This window comes from Zerene cesonia, chromosome 12, assembly GCF_012273895.1.
Source record: "Zerene cesonia ecotype Mississippi chromosome 12, Zerene_cesonia_1.1, whole genome shotgun sequence".
NCBI lineage: Eukaryota > Metazoa > Arthropoda > Insecta > Lepidoptera > Pieridae > Zerene > Zerene cesonia.
Genome location: NC_052113.1, coordinates 1,374,880 through 1,389,874, shown reverse-complemented (window position 1 = coordinate 1,389,874; position 14,995 = coordinate 1,374,880). Strand labels below are relative to the sequence as shown.

General features: G+C 34.5%; 1 protein-coding gene across 2 annotated transcripts in view; it reads left to right on the top strand.

Annotated features, from left to right (window-relative positions):
• The window catches only part of LOC119830726 (5-hydroxytryptamine receptor), a 62,646-nt gene that overhangs the window by 37,344 nt on the left and 10,307 nt on the right, over nt 1–14,995 (top strand). For both annotated transcript variants that reach the window (XM_038353842.1, XM_038353841.1), the window contains 2 exons: nt 7,693–7,756; nt 13,539–13,715. In XM_038353842.1, coding sequence (XP_038209770.1) covers nt 7,711–7,756; nt 13,539–13,715 — 223 coding nt within the window. In that variant the 5' untranslated portion in view covers nt 7,693–7,710. The remainder of the gene's footprint in view (nt 1–7,692; nt 7,757–13,538; nt 13,716–14,995) is intronic.

The following is a 14,995-nucleotide window of genomic DNA, read 5'->3' as shown; positions in this document are numbered from 1 at the left end:
ATATACTGTGACGGGACAGGCCGAATACTAGTATTCTTAAAGTGATCTCGAATTACTCTCAAAAACAAAGATATACAAAAATTTCTTCAGATATAAAGCTGCCTTTCAACAAATTCTCATCCTTGCATTCCATAAATAACAAAACTCATATTTTTCTAGTGAAATATTCGTTACGAATACAGTACATCTTTAAGATGCTCGCAAAATGGCTTTCAAATTTCAAATGCTCCGATCCTTGAGTTTAAGCCGTACGTCTGTCTATATTTACTGAAGACTGTTTAAGAAAGACTTAACTTGATGCCTTTTGTTCGTCGTTTGGTTTGCGTCTATAGATCTTACAGGAGTTTTCTTCTGTAGGACATAGCTGATGCGTTTTATATCCGTTTGAATGATATTATGTTTTCTGGATACCAGAAGGTTTAATATGGCCAGCTCGCACCGATTAAAGTGATCCTCAGAGAATATTGGAGACAGAGTCCCATGTAAATACCCTTTCCAGTCATTTCCTTTATTTCCCTCATCAATCCTCTAGCTTATTCCTTATCTTTTGAAGCCGGAAATTCATATCATATCAAATATGGTGAAACATTTCTACCATATTTGCAGTTATTACATTTAAACTGAATTAAAATTTTATATTTTGGACTCTTTGATATAAAATGCATGTCCATTTAGATTTATAGTTCTATCAAAAGTTATATTCCGATTAATATGAATATAGGAATGGCCGAAACTTTAAATATTTTTGAACGCAAACTGTTTTTGTGGACAAGTGACGCTGACCAAATAGAAATGCACAAACAAGTTAATTTAAATTTTATGTCATGGGATTAAAGTATAAAATTGACGTTGCATTTTACAAACTCCTCGACGCAGATATGATACTTCTAGTGGTAAATAAGCGATGGATGGACATTGTAAGAGAAGCTTTCGATATGATTTGTTTTTATTTAATATGCAAACAATGTTAATTAATAATTATTAACTAACAAAGGGATTTTGCAATATTTTTGTCACAGCGATCGCAGAAAAGCAAAAGAAACTCTATTAGACATAGAAATAGTACAATTAATAGAATTTTTATGCAAGTCTCGAACCTGTAAAAAACCTTTTGAAATTAGCCTCAATCACCGAGTCACCTACCTAACTTATTATGTACTATGTTTTCCTATATTAACAAAGAGAGCTTTAAGTGAAGTCCCGTGTTCCCTAGTGGGGTATGGGGCAGATGATATACATCTATTTCACTGATCAATACACTTTATGGACAAGTAGGTGGTCAGCTTTATGTGTCATGCCAGACAAATTCATTTTTTGTGCGTCCCTACCGGGAATCGAACTGAATATCCCTAGGTTCCACGCTTACACGTTCACCTCCAAAGAGATGACGGAAGAAAGGTATAGAACTTATTCAAATATATAATCTTAATGTTATGTAATGTTTTACATTTACATGCATTACGCATTTATATGAAAATTCATCAACAATATATTTACAAATTCATTTGTGAGTAGTGATCATTAATAACGGGGCTTAATGTTGAAAACTTGTTTTTTATTATTTAAATTTTATATAAAACGCTACCCGACAATAAATTTAAGGTCCCGTGAATTATTCTTGCAATTGCGGTAACGTTATTTTAAAGTTATGACGTCATCAAGCATATTAATGATTGCATACTGTTTAATGAGCATTGAGGCTTTTAAATGCGCCTTTATTAAAAACAACATATAAACGAGGTCTAGGATATTTACGTTTTAATTTGAATCGTTTTCGAAACTTAAACTGTCCCAAGGTATTTAAATGCAAATGAAACTGCAGACGTAAAAACTGTTTTTAAATACATCTAAGAACATCAAATACATGAAACATCGTAACAGAATTCAGAGCAGTACACCCTTTGTTTCAACACGAGCTTCAGCTATCGATATTTCCTAGTTAAAATGACGGATGTTCAATAGAAATAGGTGACCCATTTAAGAATATCACAGCCTATAAAACATACCATTTAACATTGAGGAATTTCTCTTCCAATACCTGAAATACAAGGTCTTGGACAGAGTAAACGCGAGTAAACTCAGGGCAGATTAATAGCCCGCCATTATTCCTCCGTTCAGCTCAATAGAACCAGTGACGTAACTTATTACATGGTTTATCGATGCCGGTGTGAATCTATCGAGTAATTTGTGCACATCACTATAGGTGTGATTCAGTGTTCATTATAGTAATTGGAACTTTGTTAGTGATGTATTTGCAACTTGTTTATGAAAATAGATTGGATAGTTTTAGAACCACCAATTTGAAATTAATAAAAAAAATACTTCTTTAAAACTGTGTCAATTACATTTAAATATTTGTTATGTAATCGTCGGCAATGGAGCTGGTAGGTCGCCTGATGATAAGCGCTTCCACCGCCCATGACTATTTGGGGAGGCGTAAGGTCGATTGCAGACCTTACGTCTCTACAAATTAGAATAGGATACGATTGACGAGAGGAATAAATGAAAGGACTGGGAAGGGTAAGAAAGAGGATATGGGCCTCCGGCTCCCCCACTCCCCGAACGAAATACAACAGTATGCTATTTCACGTCGGTCTGTGGTGTGGTACTTACCCGGTGCGAGCTGGCCCAATTCGTGCCGAAGCGTGCTCGACTACCACACACAGAATGCTATGAAACAATATTACAATATTCAGTCTCAAAATTTAAAAGTTCACTCAATTTAATATTTAGAAAACCCGCAGTTTTATCAGGAACGATTGAAAAGGAAGGCGAAGCGGTTAATTGAAGTAATTTTTCAGTTCATTGGCGCGTCTGAATACCATTTTTAAACAAACGGTGTAATTTAACTAAGTTACCCGCTTGCCTGAAGATTTTCTGGTAAACATTTTTGTAAATTCTTTCAACAAGAATTGACTGATTAATTGTGTTTACTGTAAATTATTTCCGCTATTATTTAAAGCAAGGGTATTGACTTGGTACTTTCTTGTGTTTGATTTTGCGCGAGTATTATACATTTAGATATCAAAGACTTTTTAACGGATTTTAAACGCCATTTATTCGAGCTTAGGGACAGGGACTGAGGTGGCCCCGTGACCACGCTCGCTGTAAAGTGTTCGAAACGTCGCGTTAATAATATAATGAATAAATCCGTTGATAAGTCTTTTACTAAAGGTTATTAACTGTATATAAATATTTTATATCTTTTGTATCACGTATAACCGACTTCAAAAAGAAAAATTTTCGCAATTCGGTGAATTTTTCTTTTTTTTTGTTTGTTACCTAAACTTTCGACTGGGTAAACCGATTTTGATGATCTTCCGAGAAGTAATTTCTCAAATTCTCCGTTAAATTTCTTAATTAGAAATTATTTTACTGCTTTTAATTATGCTTAAATAAAAAACGAGTCAAATTATTTAAATATATAATAAAAATTATTAATGATCTACAATCGTCCAAACCTGAAAGCAATAGACATTCACAATAAACCAATCTAATATTTAAATGTTTAAAAGTCGTTAAAAATATAAGACAACAATTGTGGAATCCAATAGAGTTTCCACCAATCTAAAAAAAACCGAAAGTAAGTGACAAAATCATAATATGAAAATCGAATCGCAATAACAAGTCAACGCAGCGGAGTTAGAACAAAGCGATTTCCTAAATACAAACACTGGGGCCAAAATAAAGAACAAATATTTGCGAGCGAGTCATGGCGTAAGAGGAATAATGTTGGATAAACATTATTATTCAACATTTTACGGACATTGCAAACAGTCATGAAAGATATTATGTTTCACTGTAAATGCTCTTGTTAAGCCAAGAGTTTTATGATTTTTTTTTCTTAGCGGACAACTGAGCTGGTGGTTCAACTCAAGCGATTACCACCGCCCATGAAGATACGCAGAGGTAGTGCCTCAGCGAATGCGCTACCCGCTTTTAAGGGGTAATGGTAAAGGAAAGGATTGACGACTAGAAAAAAGGAATTTACTGGAAGGGTGAGGATTACGAAACGGACGTTCAACTGAGAGGTTTTTATTCGACACCCTTGCCGTTAATAAAATATATATGTTACGATTAGTATCATGACAAATCCATTATAATTAAAACATAGTTAAAAAGCTGTGAAACACACTTTGATAGACAGAATCAACGAAATTATCTCACTTCTCTCCCTTATACAGAGTATATATACGTAAGGAAAATATTTTAACATCGCGATCTTATTCAGGATCATTAATAAACTCATGAAAGTATTGTATTGCTTCATCCCTAATAAGTATATAAATTTTTAATTAAATTCGTCAGTTTAAAGTGATTAATAGTCGAGTCTAAAGATTTCGGCTACAAACAAATTTATAAACAAACAGCTGAAGCTAATTAAAGCGTGTTAAAGCGCAATGAGTATGGAATCCACACGAGAGAACAGAATTCGGTCTATAAGCAAATATTGTATATTCTAATAACACATGAAGTACTATCTGAGATTTAGCCCAGCAAACTTATTAGAACCCACAACGTATTAAATTACATACAAAATTGTGTCTCGCATAATAATATAATATATAACATTATGTTTACAAAAGCATACTGCAATATTATCACGCGACATCCCTTCAAAATCCACATGAACATTACTCCCTATGGAATGACAGTCATTTCACTGCGCGTGACAAATTATATTCTATCCCTTCAACCAAATCATTTATGTATACAAGCAGTGGCAAATTTGAGATTTCAGTGGAGGCCCCGGCCCCAGGCGGAATAAAAGTTTCATAGAGCCAATTTAATTATTAATTTGGAAAACACCTAAACAGCGTAAATTCTGCAATTTCCCCTGATCACAGACAGACGAATAGCGAAGCCTCAATAATAATTGCCCGTTTTACCCTTTGGAATCCTAACAAGGAGCGCCAAACTTCCAGTCGGCCCTAGGCGGCGAAAATTCGTGCTACGCCACTGTATTCACGACCTTATTACATCAACAATCACGTTATCGTGTGTCAAATATAATAACAGAACACTACCGCGTCGCGACTCGCGAGAAAATGAGAAAAATTTAATCAAGCCTCTGACTTAATACGAACAAGATTATTTTAATAAAACCCACTGGAGGCAACCCTGCTGGTTATCTCCTAGCCATATGTTTAAATGATGATTTTGTTTTAATTTTGTTTTTGTTTCAATTGAGGACTTTGTGTTCTTTTTTTATATTATAATAGCTTTTAAATTATTATTGTTAACGTCATATTTCAATTGTTTTTTTAACCTTTTTTTTCCAATATATTACAATATATATACTTGTTGTACTAAGATTCGTGATACATGTTTATAGGGTAGCTACTTTCTCTAGGAAATTAGAGACTTTTAAGAAGACTTAAATGAAAGTTTATTGCAATAAACGATTATACATTATTTAATATCTGGATTTAAAAGATATCATTGAAGTTCTCTTTACAAATAAAACAATATCCATTTCCCAAAAAATATTATGTTCCATTCATTCATCATTTATCATCAGCCCATATATGTTCCCACTGCTGGGATACAGGCCTCCCAAATAACCCTAAAAATGTTGCCCTATCAACGGCCCTACTTCCCGTATGAAATAATAATTGCTCAGGCCGGTGCTCTAAAAGTATAAATCTTAAGTTTGTTGAATATAAACAAACGAATCCCAGAATTAATTTGCGAATTCGTGGGGAAAAACACACGGTCGGGTCGTGTTGCGTGTTTGAGGAATAATTAACGTCGACTTTTGTTCTTGTGATAGGCCCAACTAAATCCTATATGGGTTTTTATTACGTTACTATATAAGTAACGTAATCTTAGCATCCAGGTAGAAAGCCGATGAAACCATATAAATAATGTAAACAAACTTCGACGAATAAAATTGTTATTATTTGGAGAACGTCTTTTAGTCCTTTCTGTTGAAAATCACACTATTATTATTTATAGTTGTGAAAGTTTTTTTGTTTGGATGTTTGTCCGGCAATCACGCTGAAACTACTGAACGGATTTTGATGAAATTTGGTATACAGACAGGGTATGATCTGACTTGGGTGATAGGATACTTTTTATATCCCGATTAAATTCTCTCTTGTGATAAAACAGGAATCTTGATATCCGGGCGGTTACGGGATGAACGCCTAGTCAACTATAAAACGATACGGTAATAACCTAGATGAAAAACAATAAGTTTTTCTTCATGTTCATGAAATAATAATAATAACTAATATTTCTACATTTTTATCCAGATTTTTATTTGAAAGTAAAACGAAAACTAGTAACGCCATTTACTTTTGGTTTTAATATAATATTTACTGTTATAAACCGTAAGTATGCAATTTAAATGATCATTAGTTTAAACTTCTTTTAACTACTAGAAACTACTATTTAACTTATAGAACTATAGTAACACTAATTAGAATTTATGAACTGACGTCGCTCTTAGTGTAGAATGCACATTACCTACCAAGTTGTTATAAGTTTCGTCGATCTAGTGGCACATAATTTTAACGAAAAGCAAAATCTGTCCTTATTTTTTAAACGACTTCAAAAAAAGAGCAGGTTCTCAATTCGACAGATTTTTTGGCTTTGTTACCTCGGAACTTTCGCCTGGTGATTATGTTTTAGTTATAAGCTCTAGTTAAAATAAAATAAAATAACAGAAAAGTTATCTACTATGGAAGTTCATGCTATCCGCCGTACGAGTAAATCTTTCTTCAGACCTATCTGAATACCTATTGTCCTAATAATAAAGACAAATACTCTTCCTAAAAAAATCAATCAGCCAAACAAATGCCAAATAAACCACACGGTTTACTTTTTCTAAATATACTCGGTTTAAACCTCGGTTCTTGTATTGAAACATATTTTAACGAAGCTATTCATGCTCCGCTATATGTGATTTTAAATTGAAATTTAAAACTTGTACGTCCCAAACTATAGAGCCGGTACAAAACCGAACGGGCCAACTTTATATAAAAATCCGACGACTCAAATGAACTCTGGAGTTCGAAACTTCTTTATTCACTTCCATCAAACACCCTTTTATGTTCGATAAAATGTTTATTTAAAAAGTATTTGCATTGAAACATTTTATATGAGAAGTTTTAAAGTTCATTTGAATATTGCAGCTAACGTTAAAAATGGAGCGCATAAAATGCGAGTAAATCAGGTTTATAGTCATAATTTACCTTGCCTTTTCAAATGCTAACTTTTGCCTGTAGAAGTATTTCATTTAAGTGTGCGTTCACCAAAGCCTGGAGCTGTTTGTTTATATAATTTAATTGCTATTTGTTTTCAAGTTTTTATGAAAAAACGGTTAACAAATTTGAATGAAATGAACAACGCTATTTGTCCCGGTGTTTTGATTTGTCTATGACACTCATAGTCCGCAAAAGAGGTACCAGATATTAAGTACTACGTGCTAATGAAAATGAAGCCTTACACCTCTGTAAATAGATTAAAAAAAGGGATAGTGGATAGGATGGTGAGGAAATGAAGAATAAGACTGGGAAAGTGTATACTGGCCAGCGCCCCCACTCTCCGCACGTAACACACTAACATTGGCATTCTATATCCTATATCACCTTACTCGTTGCGAGATGGCCCGATCGGTAGCTAAGCGTGCTCGATTTTAGCTTAATGTGATTTCTAATATTAAAATAAACATTTATTTGTTTGTAGGAGGACGAGCGGCTGACCATGAACTTATCACGAATACTACCTCGAGGGATCAATGTTACCAACTGTGAGTAAAACCATCTGTTTATATGTATGTTAAAATAAATATTTATTTTATATCCTGGTCAAGGCATTACGCCGTTACCAATTTCGCTAATTAGAGCAGGGGCTGAAGCCATTTTAGTAGGTACGCGAAATGTATGTAACTTACAGTTTTTAATACGCTAATTGCGTAAAAAAAAAATTCTACATATAAAGAAAGTGCTGTTAGTTACACTATTTATAACTGAAGAACGGATTAACCAATTTGGCTAAAAATTTGTGCAGAGGTAGCTTGGACCCAGGAGACGGACATAGGATAGTTTTTATCCCGGAAATCCCACGGGAACGGGAACGTGCGAGAAAAACCCCGGGTCTAAGTTTCCTGCGACTACGCGGGCATAGCCGCGGGCGGATAGCTAGTTATATATATTCCTTAATATATAAAAAATCTGGTTTTCAACAGAAGCTAGCTCAAAAAAGGACGCTCCATAATGACGAACTTAGATGTTTCATCTTTGATATTTTCTGTAAACATTTATAATCAAAAAACTTATTTTTATAAATGGCAAAACTTATTTTAGTGTGAACTTTGGCTAAATAATAACTTGAACCACAATGGTTTCATCAAAACGACGATAACATGGGTGGACAAGTGCAAAACACGAGATCTTATATCATTGTGGTAGTCGAGCACGCTTCGGCACGAATTGGGCCAGCTCGCACCGGTGAAGTACCACACCCCCACAGAAAACCGGCGTGAAATAGTGGCATGCCACTGTGTTTCGTACGGTGAGTGGGGGAGCCGGAGGCCCGTTTCCTTTTCCTCACCCGTCCCAGTCCATTCCTTCTTTCCAGTCGTTAATCCATTCCTTTTCCCTTACCCCAAAAAACGCTGGCAGCGCATTCGCAGAGGCCCTACGTTTGCGAATGTTTATGGGCGGTTGTGATCGCTTACCATCAGGCGAACCACCAGCCCAGTTGCCCGCTATGACATAAAAAAAAAATTTTCTATTCGAGCATCTCGTAACGTCGTTGTTACGTTTTATTCACAGTTGGATAAAGTGTAGCCACGACATACGTGAAACAGAATATAGATGTAACAATGGGTATGGTATTCATCTCAGCTGGCTTATTGACCATTGAAATTTAAAAATTTATGCCTAACGAAATTTTATTATTCTTTATGTCGGATACCTACTGCCTATATCATCGGCAGTAGACCTACCGACTAAACTCTACTGTGTCTAATAGGCGAGGTCGTGGGAACTCCTCGAGAAATCGTCCACGACCAGGAAAAGGCAGCTAGGCGGAAACTTTTATAAGTGATCCCGCTTCTTTCAAACCGTTATTTTAAACGTAACACGTCAAAGCACGTAATTGAATTGCAGGAAACTGTGATACATGTGTGCAGTAAGATCTAATTAGACTGTGTTGTGAGTAATGTCGCATATTTCTGGTATATGAGACGTAATTTATCAATGTTTGTGTGATGTTAGTGACTGGTAGTGTGAAAATATTGCATTCTGAAAAGCACGAGCTATAGATATGTATTATTTAGCTACTTTTTGGTATTGATGTAATATAACGCGGCTTAAACTTTCAAGTTTCATGAAATTATGATTAGTAATTTTGGCGTGATTCAAAAACATAATCTAAATAAATCTTAATCATAATTTACTTGAATAAACCTTTTTAAATATGATTAGAAATCAGAGATAATTACAAAAATCAGTCAACTGCGAGTCGCACTCGCGATAACGATTCGGTACAAATAAGCTAAAGAGATTTTGCTATTTAAAAAAAAATAGACACCCATCCAATGTTTGACCGCGCCAACCGCTGCTTTACCTCCATTATTATAGTTATAACTACCAAGTTTCAAGTACGTATGGACAGACAGACAGAAAGACAGACAGACAAACATCTCCCGTTTTACCCTTCGGGCACGGTGCCCTTAAAATTTATAAGAAAGTTTTAGAATGAGTATATAAACATATCTGTAGTATACACCACTTATCTATGCGCTTTCTCTGTATTGTTTCTTTAATTCATATTGTCATTCATAAGGTCGCCTATTGTGCAATTTGTATTTTTATTCTATACTTTGTTATATTTCCTTTTAGTGTGTACAATAAAGTATCATTCATTCATTCATACCTCCTTATAATTTATACTTATTCCACCTATACAACACCCACCTTCATATGCAAGGTGTTATTTTAACACACCACACACACACATTGAATCTGTCTGCGTAAACATTTGTACAAACTTTGCATATCTAATATGAGCGTTATCCAATTCGCAATGCTGAATAAATACTGATTTAACTAACATTTCTTATAATCTTAAGCCCAAAGAAGATAGCTCTCATTTGTCATTGTAGACTTTCCATTAACGAAGCGGAGTTAAAACGTTTATGCGAACTTAATTAGCTGTAAACTGCGATTACAGGCATTATAATTTAGCCGGATTACGGATAAATATAAATTAGGTGGCTTTAATAAATGAAGTCTACAATGAATTAAAAGATTAATTAATGCCACTATCGCTGGTGTCTTAAATGTTGATAAGATTTATACTGTGGTGGGTCGGGGAACCAAACTATGTTGTTTTTGTTTACGAGAGATTTATAAGGCAAATTTGATAAAAAAAACTCAATTATGTTGGGTCTGTTTTTTAAATACTTTTTTCTCTTAAGTACTCAATTATTAGATGTATCAATTTGTAAATGTTTTTTTCATTGTTCGTTTCTTTAAAAGATCGAACAATTATTCCGGTAGCGTATAATATGACTCTCACTCCTGTTTGTAAGGATGTGTGTGTGTTTGCTTCTATTTCAGGCAAAAACTACTGAACCGATTGCGATGAAATTTGGTACATAGACAGCTGGACAACTGGAATAACATAGAGGCAACTTTTTATCCCGATATTCCTACGGGATACGGACTTACGCGGGTGAAACCGCGGGGGGCAGTAGTAAACTATAAATATGTACCACGGGCGAAACCGAGCAGATAGTCTAATCTTAATAACACACACACATCGAATATATTCCACATGAGCGAGGCTATGAAGGTATCCAATAACACTTGATTAATCTACAACAAAACCAGTACAGGACGTATTGCGTGTGTCAAAGGTCATTGTGTAAGTTTAGCGTCAATACAACACATCTGTTGTCCAATTGTCTCAGCGAATGGTATAGAATTCAATGCTGGAACTGTACAAGTCAAAGGTCTATTCAGTCATCGTTGTTTAGATAATTCTTGTATTGATAAATAACTGTCTCCTTACTGTATTGTCATATCTCGGTTGTTAACTTGTCGTCTTATAGCAGTACTAATTCCAGTGCGGGAAAGTAATGGTTCTGGGCGATCTATATTATATATATACCTCTGTTTTTTACCCACACTAGAATTATTATTGACTAGCTGTGCCCCGCGGTTTCACCCGCGTAAGTCCGTATCCTGTAGGAATATCGGGATAAAAAGTATCCTTTATGTTATTCCAGTTGTCCAGCTATCTACGTACCAAATTTCATTGCAATCGGTTAAGTAGTTTTTGCGTGAAAGAGCAACAAACACACACACACATCCTTACAAACTTTCGCATTTATAATATTAGTAGGATAGGATTTAAGACGTGACCTAATCACGTAGACTGCAGAATTTTTATAATGCGCCCTATGGATTTTTAAAGCAATATCCATATCAAAATAAGATGTATATTTGTACATTTGTCGCCTTATAAAAATGTCTAAAACGAATCCTTGTTTTTGATGAGAACCCTAGAATAAAACATTCTTCGTAAATAATGCAACTAAGTTCGCGGCATTATTGAAGTTGATGCTCTTAGAAACTCTTTAAAGGGTATTATTAAAATCAGAATTTTTAATCTTTGCAGCTTATTTTTTATGTGAAATAACTTAAAGTCTTTTTCTAAAATTATTTAGAACAGAGAAAGTGCGAATAAAATAATTTGAATATAGCCATACGCATTTCAAACTTAGCTTAAATAACAAATAATTTACAATTTATTAAAATATTAAAAAAATTTATCGAATACACATATTTTTGACTACCCTACTTTTTGAATATTTTAAAGTCATAAACGTAATGAATTTCTGGAAAAATTATAGGAATAAGTATTATAAATCCTATGAAGACTTTATAATGTTAGCAATTAGACATTAATGAGGGTTGATATAAACCTGTTTATTTCACTCGATTTATTTCATCCAAAATATTGACCTATTTAAATCCGGGTTACTTTTGGTTCAGTAACCTTTTAATTTGATCCTTTCAATAAGTCTGTAATGTTCAATAACCTTCTTAAAATTAAGTAGTGAGTAGGTTTTGTTACCTGTTTAAATAATCATACAATAATTTCTACTGACACGTTTTAACAGAATCAACTAAATTGTCTCACTTTTAGACATAAGTAAATTATTTAAAAAACCTTCAGAATTTTTCAAATTGGATCAGCAGTTCCTAAGACTACCGCGTTCAACCAAAGAAACAAGCAAAGAAACTCTCTTTATAAAATTAGTTAAATTGTTCATAATATATTGATTAATGTTAGTTATATGATGCATTATATGCCTGGATTAAAAAAAATCTAAAATTGGGTTAAGCATCTAGATAACCATTGATGAAAGAATAAATGCAAGCTGTTTCATAACTCGCAAGATGAGGACAAAAAATTGTTATCTATTCAAAAACTTTTTATATAATTTAAAACATCACTTAAATTCATTCAACAGTTCTGTTAATATACCCGTTCTGTGGAAGCTTTAAATTAATTGCATCTAATGGATATAATAAATAGTTGCCCTATTGTTCGGCAAGTTTGAGTTTGATGGAGGTAACTATAAAAATGAGGGCTTAAACCTTTGTTCAGTCTACAATGACATTTTGGCTTCAAACTCTAAATGTAGATCTACCGTTACACAAATACTCAATTATCTATATCGTACTATTGTACTACTAATGTTAGATTAGAAAAAATAGATGCGAAAGGTTGTCTGGATGGATGTACGTGTCTGTGTATGTTTTTTTGTTACTCTTTCACGCAAACACTACTGATCCGATTGCAATGAACATTTGGTACGTAGATAGCTGGACAACTGGAATAATACATAGGCAACTTTTTATCGCGATATTCCTACGGGATACGGACTTACACGGGTGAAACTGCGTATATAATATTATGGTTAATATATCTATTAAATGTATGTAGGTTTAGTGGAGCTTGGAATTTAAAACACTGCGGGTACACTGAAAATTAGCGGTAATAGTTCGAAGTCATTGCTATGTCTATCCCGAATGCCATGTATGTTTTTTTTTAATTAATGGAATTAGTTTTAACGTTGTTACGTGGCGATAACGTTTGCTTTATTATATTTATGATATATTTCTATTTCTTTTCTTTCATAATAGCCTAAAATAAATAATACTGTTGTAAATAAAGCCCCATATGTGATGACTAAGAGAACAATTGAATTTCGAATCTCCGATTCACTTTATGTATTTTAGTGACATCTTGTTTCCTTGCTTGATATTAAGGTAGATATTAGTCACCTTCGCTGGTCCATGGTGTAAATTTTTTTTTTATTTTTTCTTTCAAGCTTAACGCCTCTGTATATTTATTCGTACATAGACATACGAGTATGTAAGAGTAAAATTCAAGCTTACTACTGATTACACTTAGTATTAGGTTAAACACGTTATAGTTTCGAAATAAAATAAACAAGTTCGATGAAAAGTTAAATTTATTTAATTTCTTAACTATTGCTTCAATTCCAGATGACTCATCAACCGAGTGGTACGATCCCAACTGTTCATGGGTGGACGCGGTGTCGTGGGGCTGCAACGTCACCCTCAACGCCACCGGCAACGCGACCAGCACTGACGTCACGTCGCTCGTCCTCATGGCGGTCACGTCCGTCATACTCGCTCTTATCATCCTCGCTACTATTATTGGTGAGTCCTATAAGCTAGCAACGAGGTGGCCAGCGCTGACGTCACGTCGCTCGTCCTCATAGCGGTCACGTCCGTCATACTCGCTCTTATCATCCTCGCTACTTTAATCATCTTGCTTTGATATCTGGTAAGTAGTAAGATCGTGTCCATACGTTACAAGCGGTCCGCTCTTGCCTGTGGTAAGTATATATTCTATAGCACTCAAAGATCATGATCATATACAATAAATCCATTAGTTCCTAAGATTAGCGCGTTCTAATAGATAAACAAGCAAACTCCTAATATATTGTCCCGTTTTGTTAAAAACAAAAAACCTCAAATAATATAAAATACTCTTTAGTCCTTAAAACCACACATATATATAAGTCAGCCCAATTAAAAATAAACAAAAACGACTCATAGAATTCATCTACGTCATCATAATATAAAGAAAATCGGACAGTAATCTTGTAAAGAGTGAAAAAGCTTTTAGCGTGTTTTCCAGTGAGCTTGAACGGATCATTTTATCTCCACTTTTGAAAAGACTCTTATCATCGCGAAAGGGTTTTGTGACGAAAATTTAAAAAATAACCATAATCGCTTCTGGACTGATAATAATCGTCGGGTTGTTCTCAAAAAATGTTTTAAAAGGCCTCGAAATAACACTCACTTCTTATGCAATATTTACATAAATCTGATAATATTTTTTGTGTTTGTTTTATGACTATGTGCTGAGTTATCTTTTTTTTTATGTCACAGTCGGCAATGGAGCTGGTGGGACGCCTGATGGTAAGCGCCACCACCGCCCATGAACATTTGTAGAGGCATAAGGTCCATTGCAAACCTTACGCCTCTACAAATGGATTGCCGACTTTAAATTGGGAAGGGAATAAGAAAGGATTTTTGAGAGGAATAAAGGACAGGACTAGGAAGGGTTAGGAAAAGGATATGGGCCTCCGGCTCCCCCACTCACCGAACGAAACACAGCAGAATGCTATTTCACACTGGTCTTCTGTGGGGGTGTGGTACCTCCCTGGTGCGAGTTGGCCCAATTCGTGCCGAAGCGTGCTCGACTACCACATACCAGCATAGTCAAATCACGCCACATATTTAGATGATTCTGCCTTCAAGTTAAACTGCGGAGCATAGCCTGTTACAACTATATATAAACACAATATAAAAAGGACCATTATATAAATTACTAACGATCCACCCCAACTCCGCTTGTGTTATATACTTAGTCTGGCCATAAATACTGTTACACTTAATTATAAAAAAATATTACATTTGAATTTCGAATC